The sequence below is a fragment of the Sceloporus undulatus genome, chromosome 4 (assembly GCF_019175285.1).
Source record: "Sceloporus undulatus isolate JIND9_A2432 ecotype Alabama chromosome 4, SceUnd_v1.1, whole genome shotgun sequence".
Taxonomy (NCBI): Eukaryota; Metazoa; Chordata; class Lepidosauria; order Squamata; family Phrynosomatidae; genus Sceloporus; species Sceloporus undulatus.
In genome coordinates, this window is record NC_056525.1 from 85,105,348 (window position 1) to 85,119,432 (window position 14,085).

Genomic DNA, 14,085 nt, shown 5'->3' on the forward strand with positions numbered 1-14,085 from the left:
TCAGGGGAAAGCAACGGCAAACCTTCTCTGAACAAAACTTGCCAAGAAAATTCCATGATAGGTTTGCCTTAGGGTTACCGTTAGTCAGAAATGACTTGAAGGCACACAACAACAAGAGCAGGATTATGTGCTCTGAACACTTGCCCTTATAAACATCCCAGATGCTATGTTGCATTCTCTGCAAGTTGTAAGTTTCTGAAATGTCTTGAAAGACAGCCTTACAGAGAGCACCAAAGAATGCACAGCTAAGATAAAGTACACTTCCTTTGGCAAGACACTGTGAGCACCAACTTGTATCTTCGCAGGTAACAACAAGCCTAAAAGAATACCCAAGCTATAAACTGAATCATTCAGGGTGGAATGCAACCCTATCTAAAAATGTTTGCAAGTCTCCATTTAGTTCGGAAGACTTCCCAGCCCTCACCACTGTTATCTTGAGCCTGAACAGACAGGCCAAAATAAGGCTGCTTCAGGTCACTTTGGAGGTATGCATGCTGTTTAAATGACACACACATCTTAAGAGGCTAGAAGCTATGTCAAAGCTGCACTCTAGTCCTTAGAACTGGAACGTGACTCTGATGTGGCTTCTGGTCTCTTAGGATGCATGCATCATTTAAACAACATACCTCCAAAGTGACCTGAAGCAGCTTTATTTTGGCCTGTCTGTTCGGGCCTCTTATTAAGTTTCCACTTCCTTGCCATCATCTATCTTTAAAACCCCTCACTCCAGGTACCTGTTCAGAAGTTCCACAGCCACACTGGGAAAGAGACAGAATTGCATGTCATCTGTATACTGATGAACCATTAGCCTAACCTCAAGGTAACTTCCTTCAACAGTTTAATTTAAGTATCTTAACAAGTGGCAAGATTGACACTTGAATCACTTCAGAGGCTAAGATCATGAAATGGAACGTGAGTTTTCCACACCACTTTCTCAGTCTATCTTTCCAGAAATGACGGGAACCACCATAACATCATTTCTTGCTGTTCCAGTCCAGAAAGAATATCCAAAAGTCTATGTTGTGATAGCCTTTCCCAATCTGGTGTCCTTCAGCTGTTTTGGACTACCACTCTGATCATGCATGGCAATTGCCCAGAGGCTGACTGGAGCTGTGGTACACAGTATTAGGGAGATACAGGGTTAGAGAAAGCTGGCATTAGAGAAAGTCCAGGAGAACCAGCACATAGCCTACAGCCTGTGACACAATGCTGTTCAACTGGCAAGACATGTGTCACTTTTACACATACACATTTTGCCCTTCCTGACCTCTCTAATTCTCTGGGTTCCAATGCGTCTGTGTCTGGTGCTGCCAAAGGCTACTGGCTCTTTACCAAGAGGAGATGGGTGTGATGGTGATTGTAGATAAGAGGCACCCAAGTTTTGATGGAGGCTAATTATAGACAAGCAGAGCTAGTCGCTCGGCAATCAGACACTCTCTCTTATTCTTCTATGTCTTGAAGCCTCTCCTGAAGTTTGAGAAGCAGCTATCTGCTTCTTGATTCACTGGCTCATTCTCTCATGCAGATTCCCTCATCTTGACACTTGCAGTGGGACCACAGCTGTGCTCAAAGCAAACTCTGAGAACTTAACTCTTTCCACACACACACACACACACACACACATGCAATGTACATTTGTTTATGTTTTTTGTTCTCAGTGAAGAGGCCACAGATTAATGACAGCATGTGTATTTTGCATACACAAGTTCTCATATTCATATCTTTCCCATTCTTTCTATTTTTCAGTCACCAGTCTTGGGAAAATGTGCGAGCAGAGACTTGAGAGAGCTTGACCATAGAGATTTGGGAGAATTGTTCAGGCTGAAGTGAGTCAGGCTAGACACCTACAGCACTGCAATTCCACATTAACTACCATGCCAACATCCTATGGATTCCTGGAGCTTGTAGTCTGGCGATTCACCAGAGGAACACTCTGGCTGAGAATTCTAAATACCCATTCCCTGAACTGTAAATCCCACATTAATGTACTGTATTGTGAAAGAGCCCTGGGAAAGGGAATCTCCTACAGGATTATAACAGCCCTTATGGATTCATTCCCCTTCCAGTTTGCCATGCTTATATCTCAGTTCTCTTTTCCCATTCCTCTACCAAAAGGAAAGGGCTGATCTCTGATCTGAATCAGACTAGAAAGACCCCCCCCCCCCCTTACTGTTGGAAAAAGGTCATGAGATGCCTCACTAAACTATTCTGAGTTAGAAGGACAATATAGGAGAATATAATAATAAAAATAATAATAAATTTTATTTGTATATTGTTTTTCCATAGATCAAAACGGTTTACAGACTATTAAAACTATTACAGACCATCTCATAAAAAATATGAAGTTAGATGAACTAAATATTTTACTCACTGTAAGGCACTTTCTTCTGGTGAGGCATGATTAATGCTGAAATATAAAAGATGTGACTTGGAAGTTAATAATACTTTATGTGCTCCAAAAGTGACAGTAAAAAATAGATACACTTGTTTTACATTCCCAGAATGATGAATTCATAGCAGGATGGGCAGCAATGTAAATGACTACTGATCTTATGAGACATAAAATACTTAGGACTAAAACCATAATTCTTTCCTTATTTGCTTACCAACCAATCTAGAAATTAGAAATAGTAACGCTGTTACACAGCCCTTACTTTAAAAGAAAGTCCTTTGTTTCATAATATAACATAATGAGGTTTTTTATTTCAGTCGTTCCCATGCTAGAATTTACTTTGAAATATCCACTCTCTTCCCTAGAGTTCACACAAGTTGAAGAGACACCCCACACATTATCAACTCATCCCATTCTGCTAGCTCTTCTTAGCTGATGCAATGAGGGCATCTTCAATAAGTGAACCTGGATGGCAATTATGACATGAACATACAAACGTGCTCCCACTTGTAAGTCCATGTAGTATCTTCCATCAGGCTTCAGAAACAAGCTCTTATAAAGAAGAACTTATAAATTGTTCACAGGTCATCTAGTGCCATCATTAACACTCAAAGTCACTCAGGATATACATTTTTAAAATGTACAGGATGAATAACATTTAACCTAATCCATCGTGACATGGACCACACCTCTGAAATAGATTCCGAATAGGATCTCAGTCTTAACACTCTTACAATGACAACAATCCAAATATAAATAGATAAACAAGGCAAGGCCTATTTAAACAATAATCCTGGTAGGAAAGAAAGGGTTCAGAAACAAAAGGTTCAAAAACAAAGCCTTCAGCCATACACCCCATTCAGCCTGTAAGCAATAGAAAAGCACAGGAAAGTTCATTCCCACTGCTTCTTTTCTGAAATCTCATCTTTGTTAATAAAAGTGTAACCATACACCTATTTACCTGAGAGTAACCACCACTGAATTTCATTTTGAGTAAGACTGCACTGTTTATTGTCTATGACTCTTCCACCATTGTGGTGTGTGTGGGGGTGGTGGTGGTGGTAGGGTTTTCTTAATGACTGGGAGTATATAAAAGGAATGACAATTATTAACACTGGATGGAAGGGCAAGTATAAGCACTAATTATACTTATTTCTTGCTGACATTCCATCATAAGAAATCCAAGAGACCATTTTTCCTGCAGTTAGCTGGCTCCAGGTAGTCTATGTAAAACAATAGTCCAACACAAGTTTTGTTTTTAGAACTGTTTTTTTTTAAAGAAACAACACTATAAAATCAGTTTGTGTAAAGACTAAAATGGAACACTGTACACAGAAAAGGAATTGATGCTAAAGTGAGAAAAATGTTACAAATCTATAGTTTTCAAATTATTAGTAGAACTATGCAACTCTATCATGTTTTTTATTCAGAAGTATTTTCCATGGACTTCAGTGATACCTAACCCCAGGTAGTACATATAGAATTCAGGGAATACATGTACAGGACAGATTGAACATAACTGCTACAATAGACAGTATGTACAGAAATCTTGTAGCACCTTTTAGACTAACTGAAAGAAAGAAGTTGGCATTATTATTATTATTATTATTATTATTATTATTATTATTATATTTCTTTATGTACTGCCTTCCTCCTAGTAGAGGGACTCAAGGTGGCTAACAAAATTTAAAAAGTCTAAGTTAAAACAGTGTGAAACATTAAAAATACAAAGTTTAAAAAACAAACAATTCAAACGATTAAAAGCATGACCTTTCATAGACTTAAGTCTGCTTCTTCAGATGCATTTGGTGGAGTGGTAAGCTATGGACATCTCCACTCCATTAATGAAACTGAGGAAGTAGGCTTAAGTCTACAAAAGCTCATGCTGCCAACTTCTTTCTTTCAATTCATCTCACAGGTGCTACAAGACCTCTCTACATACTGTTTCTACAGACTAATGGCTATATCTTTGAATACTACCATAGACAGTCATTTATACATTCTACCATCTTGATTTCTACCATGATTGGGTGTGATCATTGTGGAAACAAAATGTGTCTGAGAGAAATAATATGGAAGTACAGACTGAATATTTAAAGCATCTCAACATCTTTAACCTCATTTGCCCTAATCACATCCTTACACAGACTGGAAGCGTAAGGTTGCAAAATAGCAACTTGCCCAAGGCCACTCTGTCTGTGACTCAGCTGGAATATCAAGAACCTTCTCCTACTATCCACTGGATCTAAACAAGGCTCTTTTAAAGTGACTTTTCATCTCCTCTAGCAGGCTCATCTTTTTCCTTATCTGAAAAACACATGTTGCTTTTAAAGGTGATATGAAAAGGAATGACAAGTTAGGATCAGGTCTGAACCAAGCCCATTTAAAATCTTGTGGGAAAATATTTAGACTCCGGCATTTTCAAATATAGGCTACAACCCTGTCAACACTTTTTGTACTGGAGAAAAACTGCACTTCTGTCAATATACCATTTGAAGAAGCCTAAACAAGCTTTGTTCTCAGCATGCAGGAGGTGTTATCCTATCTACATGTTGACCTTGGCACAGGTTCCACTGGACTCAGCGGGAATTAATTAATTAATTATTGGCTAATCACAGAATCAATTTACCCCATGGGAGATATTTGAGTTACTTGTTCATCTTCATTTTCATATTATGCAGTTGTCTACTTATGATCACTTTTCTCCTTTGTTTTAATATCTGCTATGGTTTCTTGTGCATGTTTAAAACATTCCCTCCAGAGCTAGGCTTGCAAGAATATGCAATAAAGCAAGCCTTTATAGCACCTTTATATTCCATAAATTGAATAATAAGTCACCCTTCCTTTTTCACGGGGGATCCACAAAACAAAAAGGTATTTCACTTATATTCAAGATCCATTGGCTTGAATATAGGCACGGGTCCAGGCGCCACAGGGTGCGCCCCGTTCTTTCCCCCTCCATTCATCCCTCGCATATAAGTGAGAGACACGAGTCTGAAGACCGCGAAAATAGAAGGAGGACTGTATAATCCTCACTTTTTAAAACTGGCATGTACATATTGTACTTCCCCAATTGGGGGAGTCAGTAGTTTCATTAAGAATTTGAATAAGTACAGGGCCTGCACACTGTTGTAATAAGATTAGTGACAAGACCCTGTAACCATACTGTCCTTTGCAAGCTGAAACTACATTCTTCATGCAGGGAAAGAGAGGAGAAACTACATATAATCTTTATTTCCTGATACTGTCGTCTCAGTGAAGGAAAGAATGCTAAAACTCTTCCAAGGCCTGGACAGCAGATGCATCTTTGTGAAGTGTCCAGTATGAGTGTTTAATGGGATGCTCACAGGAAATGTAATTCACTTAAGTTTCTTACATTCATTTGTATCATTGCCAGTCTAAATATCACAGAAGTTTTACTGTCCTATTCCCACAGAGCTCAGGGGGACTTATAAGTGTTTACAATTCTTAGGCCACAATCCTGTAAACACTCTAGTGGAAGTCTTATTGAACTCCATGGGAGTATATCTGAACAAACATGAATAGGACTGGGCTATAAGAAAGTAATTCTTATTAATAAATACAACTGATTCTTTGTTAATGTGATTAATGTGTGGTTCTTTCATTCTGAGTATTAATAAGCTTCATGGCAATTGGTGTAAATGAATAAAAATCCAGCAATGTAGGAATGAGATCAGAAATATATCTATTTTCTCCCACACTGACCATGCTATTATCTTGCTGTTATATTTTACATATGTCTACTCAGAAGCAAGCTCCAGTGAATTCAATGGGGTTTACTCCTATGTAGGTGTTATACAGGAGCTACACATTGGACTCCCTTTCAGCTTCAGGAGCATATTCACTATCAGAGAAGTTCATAGTTATATTACAAAAATAGTGGTGTGTGGCAAGGGCAAAGAAGATGGGACTAGAAATACCAGCATATTTTAGTTTACATTTGGTACTGACTAACTAAGAGCCATTTCAACTTTTTAGAATAGGGAAAGCCTGTATGAAAGCTGGGAAATCACCAAATGATGGCCATCTGGGGAAGCTATGAGCTGGATTCAATCAAAGGGCCTAGGGTTCCCCCATTCATGTTATGGGACTGCAGCCAGACTTGGTCAAGGAAAAAGTTTTCAAAACCCAGTGCTAGGGACTTTGAATGGAATTTTTATTATGCCCACAGAGTAACCTACACATGTTTACGCAGAAGTAAGCTGCAATGTGTTCAGCAAGCCTTGTCCTATTCCCAAGTGTGTTCAGGACAGCAGCCTCAAATGAGAAGTAGTTTTATTTCCAAATTCTGATAAAGAGAAGATATCCTCCCAGTGCTGAATAATCTATGTGAAGTAAGGTAAGGTGAACATATCACTGTGCCACCCTGAACACACCAATCTCATTTGATTTTGGAAGCAGAGCACAGTCAGGCCTCATCAGTACCTGGGCAAAAAACAATTACAAGGAAACACCAGCAATTTCAAGGTAAGACTTGAATAATCTTGCTTAAAATCCCAGAGAGCCATTGCTGTCAGTTCACAGTACTGGACTAGATAGACCAATGGTCTGACTCACTATGGGTGCATTCACACTGTTGAGATAATGCAGTTTGACACCATCTAAACTGCCATGGTTCCACCCTCTGGGATCTGTAGTTTTGTGAGGCACCAGCACTCTTTGGCAGAGAAGGCTTAAAGACCTTGTAAAACTGCAAATCCCAAGATTCCACAGGATGGCAATACAGGACTTAAAGTAGTGTCAAACTACATTAATTCTACAGTGTAGACTCACACTATATGGCAGGTTCCAGTGACTGATAAGATTCTACTTATTAGTTTTATATAATGTAGTACCTATAAAATTGTTTTATTTTTTTCCCTTTGAAAACAGTACTTTTTGCAAAGGCCCCTATTTGTGTGAGATTACAAAGCAAGAAGTCTTATCTCTCTGCTTGATATATTGAAGGCTTATAACAGAATCCAGATGAGCAATAAACTCTATAAAAAATTAAACACAGTATGAAGAAAAATATCCTCAGAGCAGAAACTAACAGTTTAAAGACTGTGGTGATTAACATCTTATGCTGTTACGTTAATCATTTCTTTCATGGAAACTAACAGATTGTTCTTCCCTTTGGTTTCACAACAAAATGTTTTAACAATATGCCTTACTATTTCTATACTTCTTCTTTTGTAACTGCTAATTCATCAGTGCAAGGGCTGCTCTTTATGAAGTCTGCCCTGCCCACACTTCTCTAGCTTTGTTCAAATACTGAACTCTGTTAGACGCACACATGAGATTACAGTTTTAAATTACTCTGTTGCAGTGCAGCAAGAGGAAGGCAAAATGTGTAACACCACTTTAAGAACTACTGCTTTTTGTGCCAGGATGTCTCTTGAGTATTTCTTCTTTCAAACAGAAGTGAAGCTGCTATGCTTGTTTTACAGGAATTAAAGACTACAAAGCTATACTGTACACACTCGCATAGAGGTTAGGTCATTTAATTTAGCAGGATTTAATTTAGGGTAGAGAAGAATGAGATTGCACAGACTGACTAATCCTGTATCTTGTTCACTCCCAGAAAATTAAATAGGTGTTAAGACTTCAATGATTCCTGAAATCATTTTTGTTGCTGTTGTTCTTAAAGTGACAACACCAGAATATAATGTTCTAGGAAGTTTTTAAACATCCAATACCCATATTAATATTGTCATTGGTCAAGCAATGTGTTGTTTTTCTGGGCTCATACCTGGTTAATTTGATTGTTCTGTGAGCAGGTGGCTTTAGCACCCTAGCACTTTCACATTCTTAGTTATATAAGAAATTTTTGCATATACAAAGCTTCAGCCCACAATAAACCAGTTATAACCTGCCTGTATAACAGTCCCAGCTTCTGCCAACGTAGCAGTTCAAAAGCATGCTAATGCAAGTAGATAAATAGATACCACTTTGGTGAGAAGGTAAACAGCATTCTGTGCAGTCATGCTGGCCACATGATCATAGAGTAGTCTCTGAAAATGCTGGCTCTTCGGCTTAGTAATGGAGATGAGCTTATGGGGTCAGACACAACTTGACAACGGGGAATACCTTTACCTTTATAACAATATATCTATATTGTTATTTTGGGGGAAAGAGAACAAGCTGTAGATATGCTGTATTTTCAGACTTGCCATTGGACTTTGGCAAATGATGCATTGTATGCTGTCAGCCACAGCTTAATGCTTTATATGCATATACCTGTGGTTTTCACTTTCCTACTCTGTTGATAACATATGGCTTCTTTAAAAAAAATCTCTCATGCTCACACACTAAATAGGCTGTGTTGTTTAGAAACCAGAACTGATATAGCGAAAACAAATGGGCATTACTTTACAAATTGCCCACACTTAGGAAACTGGATTGGAACTCAGTTCCTTCATCCTACAGTGAATTGTACCTTATCTACTAACCCACAGCGCCCCCTAGACTCTGCTTACAGCTACAACCTTTTACTACTTACACTTCCGCCTATAACAAAGCATTTCCATTACAGTAGAGGACAGGAAGAAGTATAGATAATTAAATCATTTGTTTTACATTTAAATTCTATTTGTAAGATGGTTTTGCTCTCAAAGCAGTCTCTTTCTGCTAGATAAAGCTTTTCCCTTGTTAAGCAAAGCATTTCAAAATGTTGTTTTTATTTATCAGAAGTACAGTATCCAATTGAGTACAACACCTTTTCATAGTGCATCTACTGAAGTTGACAACAAAGTAAGAACTCTTTGAATTTAAGTTTGTTGTTGTGTACCTGTCAAGAAGACAGATGTTCGGAAGCTGTGGCAATTACTACTCGACTGCTGAAGACAGTGACACTCAAGGATATGGGTTAGCTTACCAAACATGGTAGTTTTCCACCATACAAGAAATGAGCATCAGACCTGGAGATACTTCAGAGATCCTGGTTCTTGTTTAGATATTTATGAGCAGATGATACATAGCAGAGACATGACAGATAAACCCCCTTTCATAGAATAAAACCTTGCATAGACAAATTATATTAAAATGCAGCATCTGAAGTGGCATGGAACATATCAATGTTCTACTTCCACATAAATATTTTAACACTTGCTCCCAGGCAAGTAATACGCTCGCACCCAGCAAATAAATTACAACACCCATCCTTTCCAGCCAGCATAGTCAATAAACTTGCAGAGGGAGGAAAATGAGACTTGCAGTCCAACCTATTTGGAGGGCAACAGGTTTGGGAAAGTCTTCAGTAAAGCTATTCTGCTCTTAAGATGTAATTGCTCTAAGCATACACATACATTGCTATAATATACACATCAAACTGTGCAAATTGGACAGCAGCAAGCAAATTACACATCTCAGAAGAGCCAAATTCTCAACCAGCATAAACTACAATAAAACATATTACAAATTTGTACCAGCCTAAACATATGAAGTGGGGATGACACAAACAGGTCACTGAAAACATGTATCTCATACAAGTACACATCAAGAAGCTCAGGTGGGGCATTACTCCCTGCTGAGTGTGGTTAATTTAGGGCTGACACTGTTTCAGTGTGTGAAATAATCATTATTCTGATTCAACATGTTGCACAGACCTGCTCCTTTTGGTATCTGTAATGTTGCTCTAAAATTCACAAACCCCTAAGTCTTTAAAAATGACAACAGTAAGAGTCAGGACACACAAGAGAACTTCAAAAGGAGCAATCCTTTTCAAACCCTTAGCATTACTGCAGAATTAAGATATCTGAGGGGATAGAATGAGAAGTATTTTTGCTCTTCTCTACAGCTGGCTCTGTCAATGAGCAATTCACTATTGTATCTTTGCTATCAAGAGATAAAGGGCACCACATAGGAGCAGTGGTGTTTGTTCTGGAAAGTTCTTTGCAAAATTCTTAGTCTTAAGAAACAATCTTTTCAGACAGAGAAGCACCTTTCTATCGTTGGTGGTTTGCAAGGTTCTTGCAAACAGATGTTTATCAGGCATGCACAGGATTTCCAGACATTTCTTAAGGTCTTCATTATGTTCAGTTGCCTTATAAACTCAGAAGTCTGAATTCATGTATACCCACCACCTTCTCAGAATAGCTTCTGTGTCTGATCAAGTGGGCTGTTGTCCATGAAAGCCTATGCCACCATTAAGTAGTTATATCATACTAGGATTGTCACCTTTTCAAAAATGTGTGTGTACATTTCTGGCAAGATTCCTCTTTCCAAACAGTAGCAGTCAGAAATCTCAAAAACAAATACCTTTTCAGACATGGACTTCCAAATATGCAGGGTCACCCACTGTATTTAAGTCACATAACTTTTTATAATATATAAACATAAGGGGTTCTCTATTTTGCAGGTGTATCCCTGGTGTAAAAGTACTTAACACCCCAACACACTTCCCTGGAACACCAAGAGAGAAAATGTCAGCCCTAACAACTACTACAAACCTGCTTTCTAATCTTCACTGACAGGTCAAGAACTTGGAAAAGTTACTCTTTAAACCTTGCTTCCCAGAATCCCCCAATCAGCATCTGGCTGGGGTATTCCGGGAAGTGTTATAAGGTTTGTTCACAAGCTTTAGGTCTCACTTTTCTTTCTCTGAAGAGCCACCCAAGTGTAATGGTTTGAGTGTTGGACTACGACTCTGGAGACCGGGGTTCGAATCCCCATTCAGCCATGGAAACCCACTGGGTGACCTTGGGCAAGTCACATTCTGTCAGGTTCAGACTGCATCTACACTGTAGAAATAATGCAGCTTGACACCACTTTAACTGCCATGGCTTCATCCTACAGAATCCTGGGATATGTGGTTTTGTGAGGCACCAGCCCTCTTTAGCAAAGAAGGACTAAAAGACCTTGTAAAACTACAAACCCCAGGATTGCATAGGATGCAGCAACAGCACTTAAAAGTGGTGCCAAACTGCCTTATTTCTATAGTGTAGATGCACCCTCACAGAGGAAGGCAAAGCACTCAAAAGTGGTGCCAAACTGCATTATTTCTACAGTGTAGATGCACCCTCAAAGGCAAGGCAAAGCCAAACTGCATTATATGTCTACACAGGGGAGATGCTTTCCCACAGAGGAAGGCACAGGCAAGCCCCCTCTGAAGAAATCCTGCCAAGAAAACTCGGAAAGGACTTGAAGGCACCCGACAACAGGCACAACCTCCATCTCCAAATGGCCCCCTCCTCTCTCTTTAGCACTGCTCCATTTTCATCCCGCAAAAGGGGCCATTCGACGACCTTTTCCCTCACACAACCAACTTTCAAAGCTTGGCAGCCGCTGGGTCTTTTTCTTTCTTCTGGAGGCGGCTCCATCCTTCCCTCCTTTGAAAAACCAAACCTTCTTTCCTCACCACAGACACCCTCCAGAGGACCACCTTTTGAACCCTTTCCTTCAGAGCAGAGGCTCCAAGGAGGAAGAGGAGAAGGAGGAGAAAGAAGAAAGAAGCCAACCTCGCTTTAGAGTGCATCCACACGGGAGAAATAACTCGGTTTGAGAGCACTTTAACTGCCATGGCTCCATTTATTTGTTTGGTGCCCCAACAAACGACCATTCCCAGAATTCCAGAGCATGGAGCCATGGCAGTTAAAGTGCTCTCAAACCGAGTTAGTTTCTACTGTGTGTGGATGCAACCAGCTGCCTCTCCTTGGGACTCTGGGAAATGCTTTTGTTTACACACAGAAGGCTCGCCTGGACATCCATTTTATCCCTCACTCCGCCTTTCCAGACCTCTCTGTGGGAGTTTTCCAAAGTTTAAAACACCCCAAAGCTTCCCTCTCTCTCTCCTTCCCCCACCATTTTAAAGCAAAGCTTTAACTTTCCTCTCCCTCCATGAGGAAAAGAGAGCATTGGGACTCACAGAGGTCCTCCTTTTCCAGGACACGTCCTCCACTTCATGCCCCCAAAACGCCCTCCATTTGGAGCATCCCTGGGATTGAAGCATGACTTTTGGAACTTGTCTTTGCTGGTGTCCTCCATTATTGCTCCAATGCCCTACATTTTGGGGTGCCTCTTTCCCACAACGACACACACAAACACACAACAGACACACATTTCTCTAATACGCAAAACAGGCAAGAATGGACTGGGCAAAGGGTTTCCTCCAGCAGCTGAACAACCAACAAATAACTAAAGAAGATATATATTAATATTAATACCTATGTTAAAGCTTACTATCAAAAATATATATTTATATATAGGTATAGGTAAAATGACGGTTTGAAGAATGTCAAAACTGCAGGGATATTAGGTTATCAATTTATACAATTAAAAAACAACAACAGCTTAACAACATGACAACTTTCGGGGGGGGGGGGTAGTCCTTCGTAAACCATAAAAAAAAGAGGGCGGGGGGAAGGGGGGCAAAAAGGACATGGTTCAAAGTCTGAGGGGGGGAGGACAAGGAAAGAGAGCAAGACCCCCCAAAATCCAAAGCCAAGAGGAAGAAAAATGAGAGAGGTTTGGTTAGTTTTCCAACAAGAGTAAAAAGAAAAGGAAGAGGAGGGAAAAGTTTGTGCGACGTTGTTGTTGAAAAAGGCATCCGAAGAAAGGGAGTTAAATGGAGTGAAGGAAGAAGGAGAAGAAGAAGAGTCCTTGGCTTTGAGGCCGAAGAAGGAGAGGGAAAAAGGCCCATCGGATCTCACCCATGAAGAGGCAGAAGAGGTCGAGGCAAATGAGCAGAGCCTTCTTGCTGGGGCTTTTGCTGGGGTTGTTGTTCAGAGCCGGGCTGCCTCCGTTTTTGGACTCCGGGACCATCGCCTTGTCGTACTTGTAATTCTGCATGCTGAGCCTCGCCAAGGAGAGAAAGGGCAAGAGAAAAGGGCGAAATCCAGGCCAGAGGGGCTTCTTCTTCTTCTTCTTCTTCTCAGGTCCGGATCTCCCTTCGCAGGAGGAGAGGAAAAAAGAAATCGCTCCTTGTTTTGGTTACTTTGCCCGATGGATAGTTTTTGTAGCAAGTTTTGGTGCTTGAAATAAATCGGTGAGCTCTTTCTCTCTGCCACCAGCAAGTCTTGCTGCTACTGAGTCTTTGTTGCTATTTCAAAGAAGACCCAAGGCGATGGGGAAGGAAGGGGAATAAAACCCTCCTCTCCGATCATACAAAGGGGAGGACGAGTTGTTGGAGAAGTCGAGGCGACCGATCCAGGGCTGGGGCTGAGGAGGAGCTCCTTTGCAAAGCCTTGCAGAAACACCCACTGTAACTTCCCCAGCAGCTCCGGCGGAGGCGAAGCTGTAAGCCAGCTGGCTTTTCTTTCTGCACTTTTATTATTGCCTGGGCTTCTTTTCCAGCCCTCTTGCTGCCGGGAGGAGCCAAGGACAGCCCCCTTTCCTGAAACTGACATCGACATCACTTTAAGCCCACTTTCTTCAACCCCCCCCCTCCTCCTTTCTTTCCCCTTTTGGCAAAGGAGGACCAGGCTCCAGGAAAGCAGCAGCAAGGAAGCCCCTAGCGTCCCAAGGAGAAAAGGCACCCCTTCCTTCTGCACTTTTCTTGGTGCTGTTTGGGTTCTTCTTAAGGTGGACTTTGGAGAGAGACCTTTGTAGCCCTTTTGAGACTCACTGAAAGGGAGAAGTTCGCAGCAGGAGTTGTCCCAGGAGTTTATCACACCAGGGCTAGTTTCGGCATTAAAGGGAGACCAAAGCGCATTGAAAGTACCCCACAAATAAAGCGGAAATCACGCAATATTGGA

At 40.6% G+C, this 14,085-nt stretch overlaps 1 protein-coding gene across 1 annotated transcript in view; it reads right to left on the reverse strand.

Moving 5' to 3' along the window:
- Positions 1-13,708, reverse strand: part of PLPP3 (phospholipid phosphatase 3) — an 84,202-nt gene extending 70,494 nt beyond the window's left edge. The window contains exon 1 of the mRNA XM_042461650.1: positions 13,042-13,708. Within this exon, the coding sequence (XP_042317584.1) occupies positions 13,042-13,180 (139 nt within the window). The 5' untranslated portion in view covers positions 13,181-13,708. The remainder of the gene's footprint in view (positions 1-13,041) is intronic.
- Positions 13,709-14,085: the final 377 nt, after the last annotated feature.